This window comes from Lissotriton vulgaris, chromosome 10, assembly GCF_964263255.1.
Source record: "Lissotriton vulgaris chromosome 10, aLisVul1.2, whole genome shotgun sequence".
NCBI classification, from domain to species: Eukaryota; Metazoa; Chordata; class Amphibia; order Caudata; family Salamandridae; genus Lissotriton; species Lissotriton vulgaris.
The window spans coordinates 1,021,120,643-1,021,130,056 of record NC_141698.1 but is presented as its reverse complement, the minus strand read 5'-3'; the positions used below and the strand labels follow the sequence as shown (position 1 = coordinate 1,021,130,056).

At 49.4% G+C, this 9,414-nt stretch overlaps 1 protein-coding gene across 1 annotated transcript in view; it reads right to left on the bottom strand.

The window, feature by feature from the left end:
- Nucleotides 1-9,127, bottom strand: part of LOC147689249 (uncharacterized) — an 11,885-nt gene extending 2,758 nt beyond the window's left edge. The window contains exons 1-7 of the mRNA XM_086939907.1: nt 9,061-9,127; nt 8,305-8,418; nt 5,430-7,115; nt 4,590-4,689; nt 3,909-4,057; nt 1,866-1,978; nt 1,497-1,586 (exon numbers count right to left, since the gene is read on the bottom strand). Coding sequence (XP_086796033.1) covers nt 1,497-1,586; nt 1,866-1,978; nt 3,909-4,057; nt 4,590-4,689; nt 5,430-7,115; nt 8,305-8,418; nt 9,061-9,127 — 2,319 coding nt within the window. The remainder of the gene's footprint in view (nt 1-1,496; nt 1,587-1,865; nt 1,979-3,908; nt 4,058-4,589; nt 4,690-5,429; nt 7,116-8,304; nt 8,419-9,060) is intronic.
- Nucleotides 9,128-9,414: the final 287 nt, after the last annotated feature.

Here is a 9,414-nt window from a genome sequence, read left to right as displayed (position 1 = left end):
CCTACTCTGGGATCCCCCACACATGCGCACCCTTCAACATCCTACTCTGGGATCCCCCACACATGCTGCGCACACCTTCAACATCCTACTATGGGATCCCCCACACATGCTGCACACACCTTCAACATCCTACCCTGGGATCCCCCAAATATGCTGTCCATACCTTCAACATCCTACTCTGGGATTCCCCACACATGCTGCGCACACTCTCAACATACTACTCAGGGATCCCCCGCACATGATGCACACACCTTCAACATCCTACCCAGGGATCCCCCACACATGCTGCGCACACCTTCAACATCCTACTCTGGGATCCCCCACACATGCTGCGCACACCTTCAACATCCCACTCTGGGATCCCCCACACATGCTGCGCACACCTTCAACATCCTACTATGGGATCCCCCACACATGCTGCACACACCTTCAACATCCTACCCTGGGATCCCCCAAATATGCTGTCCATACCTTCAACATCCTACTCTGGGATTCCCCACACATGCTGCGCACACTCTCAACATACTACTCAGGGATCCCCCGCACATGATGCACACACCTTCAACATCCTACCCAGGGATCCCCCACACATGCTGCAAACACCTTCAACATCCTACTCTGGGATCCTCCACACATGCAGCGCACACCTTCAACATCCTACTCTGGGATCCCCCACACATGCTGCGCACACCTTCAACATCCTACTCTGGGATCCCCCACACATGCGGCGCACACCTTCAACATCCTACCCTGGGATCCCCCACACATGCTGCAAACACCTTCAACATCCTACCCTGGGATCCCCCAAATATGCTGTCCACACTTTCAACATCCTACTCTGGGATTCCCCACACATGCTGCGCACACCCTCAACATACTACTCTGGGATCCCCTGCACATGATGCACACACCTTCAACATCCTACCCAGGGATCCCCCACACATGCTGCAAACACCTTCAACATCCTACTCTGGGATCCTCCACACATGCAGCGCACACCTTCAACATCCTACTCTGGGATCCCCCACAAATGCGGCGCACACCTTCAACATCCTACTCTGGGATCCCCCACACATGCTGCGCACACCTTCAACATCCTACTCTGGGATCCCCCCACACATGCTGCGCACACCTTCAACATCCTACTCTGGGATCTTCCCTAGATATAGAAGAGGGACCATCACATCATTTTGAAATGCTTTGCAGTCGGTAAACTAAGTTCTCAACGGTCACCTAGTACCATGGAGCAATTTTAAACTTTATCCAGACTTTATCCAGTGTATATTTGACAAAAAAACCTACCAAATATTAGTAACTAAATCAGATCTATCTAGAAAAACCTACTTTCATCAGGATAATTGACAGTGCACATGGGCTATCCCTGGTAAATGTTGTCTGTTCAATGCAGGCCACGCAGAAGACTCCTTGGTCTATCAGGACTCAGGGCTCTGAACAGTGTCCTCAGATGCACCTCTTGTGCTTGTAATGGTACTTACCTTGTCTCCCATCTTGGCGTACACTTGGTTGTGGTGAGTGGTATCGGCTTCTCCGCTCGGATTGGCTGATGAGACCACAATGGGCCCAACCTGGTGAGACACAAAGAAACAGAGTAGGAGATTCAACTCACTTTCATTGGGCACAAAGCAGTGTCCTCCTCACCCTCCCCAGATATACAGAGATGTGTTTACATATCTTCCATGTGTACTGGTGAAACCGACCCATGCTCGAGCAGGACTAGCAGCTCAGTGCCACTAATGCCCGCGCAAAGGGTGCAGCAGACTGGCAGCCATACTCATCACTGGTGGCAGAACAGTGCCAGCCATGCCCGGGCAGTGCTGGCATCCCGCTACCACCGGACAACTCACCAGGTCAATCAGGGATGTGGTCACAGAACAATCGGGGATCCTGATGGCGATGCTCTCTGCGGTGCCAATGTACTTAGCGGAGTCCTCCAGTCCGAAGCACTGCAGCCACTCGCCTGTGGGTTCAAGAAGACAGAAAGGTGTGAGCAGGGCTTATTTTGGGCTGGTGTCTGCCATTGAAAGGCACAGGCACTCATGTTTGGGGACCACAGTTTTTTTATTTCATCATCACACTTGGACCTCAGAGCAAGAGGACAAAGGCAGAAAAGAGAGAAATAAGGAAGAAGTGAAAGAAAGTAAAACAACGACAATGAAAGCAAGGACGAAGAAAGTTCAAGATGAGATAAAGAGGCAAGAAGTGCAGGGCAGTGGGAGAAAGAGGCATGAGGAGGAACAAGGTCAGACAGCCTTGGTATTTGGTAAACCCCACCATTCAGGAAAGCTATGGGCCCCTCCACTTAAAAACTAGCCACTGATGTGAGTCCTGCATGATGGAGAAATACACAAAAAAACACTGGTAAAGTGAGGGGGTACCCTTGGAAATACCCCAATCCCATGCAGTCACTGTGAGTGACTATGCATCAGTCGAACGTGGCCCTCTCCTGCACGCTCACAAGAGCCCCCTCTCCTCCCAAGCCGCAGGAGGATCCTATGGTGTGCACTAAACTCACAACGTGCCCTGCTGCTGTTCAGCTCATCCCTTGAAGCCAATATTCAACGCGGCCATGACTCGAAGCCTCTGTATTACCAGCCTTCAAACTACACAGGTGCTCGCACTATAGGTAGGACGGGTCAGATGAAGAACTAACATCTCGTTATAGGCAAAAAAGCGCGCAAAGGACAATATTCACCCTGTAGACGGGGCTCTGATAATGGAGAGGATCCCTATTGGGATATGTCAGGCAGTGTAAAGATGTCACCTTATAGGTGTGGGTCAGATGATGAAGAGAAACTTTCATCTATACACGATACAGACAGCAAAGTGTGCACTTCCCACAGGCGGGGTCGGATGATGGAAAGGTTCACTCCCTGTAGACAAAGATACAGGTCAGTGAGGGGACAGTGTTCGTCCTATGAATGGGGTCAGACAATGGAGAGGCTCAGACCATGTAGAGAAAGATACAGGTCAGTGAGCGGGCAGTGCTCTTCCTATGGGCGGGGTCAGACAATGGAGAGGCTCAGACCCTGTAGAGAAGGATACAGGTCAGTGAGCGGGCAGTGCTCATCCTATGGGTGAGGGCAGATAATGGAGAGGGTAAGACCCTGTAGAGAAGGATACAGGTCAGTGAGCGGGCAGTGCTCTTCCTGTGGGTGGGGTCAGATAATGGAGAGGCTCAGACCCTGTAGAGAAGGATACAGGTCAGCGAGCGGGCAGTGCTCTTCCTATGGGTGGGGGCAGATAATGGAGAGGGTCAGACCCTGTAGATAAGGATACAGGTCAGTGAGCGGGCAGTGCTCTTCCTATGGGTGGGGGCAGATAATGGAGAGGGTCAGACCCTGTAGATAAGGATACAGGTCAGCGAGCGGGCAGTGCTCTTCCTCTGCAGTTATGGACCAGAATATTTACAGGAGCGCCCAAGATCCAAATAATCACTAAAGATCCTCCTTAGACTCACAGAGCAGGCCGTATGTTGGTGCTTGTCCTATATACATGGATCAGGCAATGTAGGGGCCTCCTCCGTATAGACATGTGAAGGATAAAGCACAGGTGTGGGCAGGACAGGCGACTCTAATGTAACGGGTCAGATCACACTCGGAATTTGTAGTGAATGTTTGCAACAGGAGCGGTAAAGAAACAGTACATGAGGGAACATGGGAACAATCCTACATGGAAGCTGAAGAGCATGTGTGGTCTGTGTGTACACATGAAGCATTGAAGCCTGGGGTGGGTGGGACCGGGTCCTAGTCTGCAGTCACAATTAATATGTGTGGTAGGTTTGTATCCAGATGATGGGTGTTACTTTTCTCATCTTTCCCCCTTGTTTGTGGTCATGAACTGGGATCTGCTGGTCTTCATGTGCTCTCAGATACAGACCCCCTACTCACCTCTTGGTATGACCAGGCTCATCTGCGAAGGCCAGGCCGCCTGCATGAAGTCCCAGAGCAGAGGGCTGAACAGGTGTCTAGCCGGCTCCAGCTGCTTCAAGGTCGAGATCCAGATGGACATGGGGGCGTCCTTGGGCTTCAGCTTTGTCCTGAAAGGAAACAAGACAGAGGTCAACTGAGTAAAGGGAAGAGATACATCTTACTGTGATTGGAGGATCCAGAGTTGAGATTCTGGCCAATCTCAGACCACCAGCAGGGACATGATGATGGAGAAACGATCATTTAGGATGAGATCTACTCTCCATCTTAAGACTGAACGATTTATACAGTCATATAGAGCAAGACACTGGTCCTTTTCACTTGTCACAAAATGAATCCTGGTGTTTAGGTGTTTTCCACATGCCCCAAAAGGTGCAGAAAGAGGGATAGTACTGCTGGTCTGTTCTCAGTTTTATAAGGACGTTTAGTTTCTTCTTTACAGAAGTGTCTAAGGTTACTTGTTTGTTGTTGCTTCATTTCCAGGGGTTCTCGGCTCTTGGTATATTGTTGTTTCTTTCTCGGGTTTCCTCAATGTAATTGGTGTTTGGCTATTTCATTCTGTGGTTCTCATTGTTATAAGAATTCATCAATCTAAAATATTCACTATTGATTGAAAATAAGGGCTGTGAAGATAACACTCACCTGTACACCTTCTCCACGGCCGCAGGCCGGTTACAGGCTCCCACCACCGCATACACCGTGTCTGTGGGGACACCACAGATTCCTCCATCCTTCATGATTTCTGCAACAGAAGAGCAAGAACCCCATGATTATAGGTAAGGCACCCTGTTTTCCGTTTTTACTGATTTTTGCAGATAAATGCAGACAGAAAACATTTATTTTGTGCATGTATTTATTTTTAAATGTGGATAAAAACTGAAATTGGGGAGCTTTTGAGTAATTCTAAACCCTGTTTGCCATGACTGCCAGGTCAATAGATGTGTGGATTGATAGATAAGGGGGTTAAAAAAGAAAGGAATTTTAGTAAAAGGCTTTAACAGCAGTAGATATGCACAAGCTTGATACTGAAATTCACATATTTTCATATAATGCACTGATTTATCTTCTGAAGTGTTCACAGCACTGAACCCTGGCAGACATTCAACCATAAGTGCATATTTATCGGTTAAATTAAGGTGGAAATATACTAATTTCAGCTTAATTTTTTCCACAAAACCCCGAAAAAATATGGATATAACAAAGAAGTACAAACTATAATATGACTTATGTTATTAAGGATTCAAAATGTGACTTGGAGGTGAAATAGAAGTCTTATTTTTGCCAAGGAGAAATTTTTCTGCTGGTAAAATCATGTTTTCACTAAGTCTTTCCGGACAAAGTTCAGCAGTAAACAATGTACAACTTTGTTAAACTAAGAATGGAAACATTTTAAAATTGCAGACATAACTGTAATCAAATTAGTAGAGTTTTAAATTTCCCAACATTAAAAAAAAAAAGGATTTACCCCCAGAATCTCCTTACCTGCGATCTGCTTGACGGATGTGGCCCTCCTGGCAGGAAGGTGGGGGCACTTGGAGGCTCCACCCCCATGCCCCTGGAGCTGCAGAAGTGGGCGGCCCATGGGCAGCTGGGGTTCTTCAAAGGTGTCACTGACCAGCCCAGCCAGGAAGCAGTAGAAGCTGACCAGGCCAAAGATGATGGTGACAGCAATGTCATACCCAACTGGGAGGGCTGCGACGGCGTCCAATAGAAAACTGATGAGGATGAGTTCAAAGGTGAGGCAATACAGGAACCAGGCTTTGCTTAGGAACAGCGTGCAGAAAATAATGAACCCATTCAAGAGCATGAAGCAGATGATGCCCACAGCCACGTGGAAGCCCCTCGTGGGGCCGTAGAGGCCACCGTACCTGGTGAGACCCCAGATGATCCACATAACTCCATAAAGAATAAAGGTGCTGCTCTCAAGGGTCTTACCACGCGAGAAGGCCACAGAGCCACAGACACATTTCAGAAGCCCTCCAGCTACCACCACCCACGGTAGGACGACAGTGGCACGTGCGTCTGTGGGGTCCACAGACATAGTGATTGCAAAGGCGGCCAAAATGCTGCCTGCGTGGCCAAGCACCTCTCCATCTGCATACTTAGAATAGCCGAGGTAAGGAACATGCAGGTCTTTTTCTTGACGTAACTTGAAAATGCTAATAGGTGTGAACAGGCTCTTAGCAATCCCCTCCCCTGTTGGAATCTTGGTGGCCGCTTTCATGTTGTAAAGTTTAATGAGGGTCATAAGTGCTGAAGCCACGTAGATAGCCACATTCACTCCTTGTGATCCACCATGGAAGAAACCAGTGGGACGTGAAGCCAAAGCGATGCAGTAGGTCACATAAAACAATGGATACAGCCCATCCACCAGGCTCCTACCAGCCATGAATACAGCCAAGACTATGAACAGGAGCAGAAAGACCACCAGTAGTGGGACAGGGAAAATGGGTTCAGTGGCCTGCCAGAACTGGTAGAGCAAGGAATACCCTTCAGCGAACCGCAGGATGGAGGTGAAGCCAAAGAAGGTGGCCGCCAGGGTATCCAAGCATCGATAGGACAGGATGCAGACCCCAATCTGGAAGACCCCCGCCATCCAGAGCCAAGGCACCTGCCCCACAAAGAGACTGGTGGTCACTCCCAGGACCCTGCATCCAAAGACGCTGGCGGACACCATATTCAAGATCAGCCCAATGATGACCAGGTCGTTGCTGCTGGCGGCCATGGGTGAGCCCTGGGGGATGGCTTTAGCCGTAGCCAGATCTGTGCCAGGGAGGGTGACCAACTTCCCAGTAAGTATATGAAGGAGCCTCCCTCCGCCAAAGTACACCCCAACGAGACAGACAAGGAGGTGGTTAGAAGCCACCGCCGAGGCACCAAAGCTACTGTCATAGTATGTGGCGGTTTCATGGGCAGCGGAGAGCGAGATGGCCAACGCCATCATGGCGAGGGCAGCCTCCTTCTGAAGGACGGCCACCAGACTGATGATGAGCAGTCCCAGGGTGAAGGCTGCAAGACCAGGGACCATGGCATTACGAAGATCAAGGGACCCGCTGAGGACCCCCTGCCCGTCCATGATATGGATCACCCCCTTAGAGCACCATAGCGCTGAGACCGTCAGGCAGAAGGACGCAAACAAGGGGACAGGACCACGGCTCCTGCGGACTCCTGCGGGAGAGAAGAAGGGAGAAGTAAATATAGGAAGGAAGAAAATTGGAGACAAATGTAGGTGACAATGTAGAGATGGGAAAGAGAGTGAAAGATATGGAAGGAAGAAGTTAGTATAGGAAAGGTAGGTTTAAAGAGAAAGAAAGCTGAAAGGGGAGAACATTAGAGGATTGAAAGGGATTGAGTGAGAGGAGACAGAGAAAGAGAGATGGGAGACATACATTTAAGCTAAAAAAAAGGGAACTAGACAACAAAACAAGAGACAACGTGCTAAGAAGAGGATTGAGAGAAGAAAATAAGAAAGGAGGTAAGAAAAGAGACAGGTAAATATAGGAAGAAAGAAAATTAGACAAAAGGGAGAGGATGGAAAAAGAGAAAGGATGAGTGATGAAGAGAAAAAGGAGGAACAAAGAGAGGAGACAAAGAAAGAGAGAAGGGAAAAGTAAATTAAAAATTAAAGAAAACTATACAATGAAAAGTGTGGCAAAGGAATAAAAAGAGCCACGGAAGAAGGAGAGAGAGAATGACAAGCAGAGAGACTGAGTAAATGAAAACACAAATTTAAGGAAGCGGGTAGTGTGAGGAATGAGATAAATATAGTAGATAGAGAGAGGAAGAGAGACAGAGGGGAGAAGTGACTAAAGAGGGAAAAGAAAATCATTGAAAGAAAAGAATGATAAAAGTTTTGGAAGTGAGGAAAAAGAAAGAGAACAATGAGGGTCCGAGGGAGAAAGCAGAGGTGGAAACAAGATCGAGAAATGGAGCAAGAAAAAGGTTCAGATCAGCTTCAGTGTAACTTCCTGTCTTCCCTGGCCGCTAGTTCTCACCAGTTCTGCAAACTCCCATCCAGAGCCGGGGTCAGGCTTTATTGATTCCTGGACCGCACTTTATTTACCCTCCATTGACCCACAGAACCGGCACCAGGCTTTTCGACAGGTTTACTTTCCTATCATTATCCGAAAGAAGGGGTCTCTTCTCACTCATAACCCCGAGGCCCTCCCACAGGGTGGGCGAGGGAAGGCTTCCTCTCTGGGCATCTCCGCCTAGCATAAGTTTCAAGCACTACATTCCCATATTGAGATGTCATAAGCGCATTGAAGCAATCATGGTGTATTAGGCACTGTGTCGCACATTCTCAGCCGTGTGCCTCCCTCTCTACTTCCCCTGAACCCCACGCATGTGATCTCACCTGTATATCCCAGCAGAGCTGCCAATATGACCAGCAGGACCCCCAGGGGTGTACTGGGGATGAGGGGCGTGGCTCTGGAGGAGCTGTATGACGTCACTGCCAGCAGGAGGGAGCCTGGAAGAACAGCAAAGACAGCCATGATGCAAAGATAAATAAAACACACGCCTGCCAGGGACCCCCTTTAGGAGGGAGTCTGGAAACACAGAGACAGACATGAAATGATAACTTACACTCACACCAGCCTCTCTCCCATCTTGGGAGGAGCCCGGATACACAGCAAAGACATCCGTGACACAACCACACACCTGTCCCTTTCAGATCTCCGCAGCACGCGCCTTAACCCAGAAAACACCTGTTCACTTTATTATTCCAATATTCAATAATGATTGGTTACAGGTGAGGTACTGGGAGAAAGCGCCTACATGGCTGTATTCAAACATGAGCTGAGCTATAGGGGACCCAAGACTTCCCGAGAGGCTTCTGCTCCGAAGGCCGGTGGAGCTGAAACAGTCAGTCGCACTGAGTTGTGAAGATAGCATGTCACTGACTCTCGCCAGCTCTACTGGCTCCTGGCCCTAACCCATCCTAAACCATTCTCTTAGGCCTCAGAAAACAACTCAACACGTATATGATTCCCCAGCACCTCATCTAAACAGAGCCCTGGACTCTCCATTCACAAAGCGCTCGCCTGCCTCAATCGGATCCTAGCGCTATATAACGGACCAAACATGACGAAAGTGGCAGTATGGGTCCTACCTGCAGAGATGGACAAGATCCCAATGGAATAGTGAAGGGGCTCTGGGGCCTTCCCTGGCTCCGGCATCCTGCGGCTGGAGTCAATCTGGATTGAGTCTGAAGTATGGGCTGAATCCGGAGCGTGGGTGAATCTGGAGCCCGTCAGGCTGGGGTAGCTGGAGTGCGCCCGGGTCAGTCACCGCTGGTGTCTCACTCCACACCCGGCCCAGCAGCTCTTTATGTGCAGTGTCCCCGGGGGGCGTGTCTAGTCGTGACGCTGTCACTCACGGGGCAGTGGGATTTTCCCGAAAGGGCAGTGCCTTGCATCCCCCCCCCCCCCCGCCCCCGCTGCGTGGTACGACACATGGAGGGGGG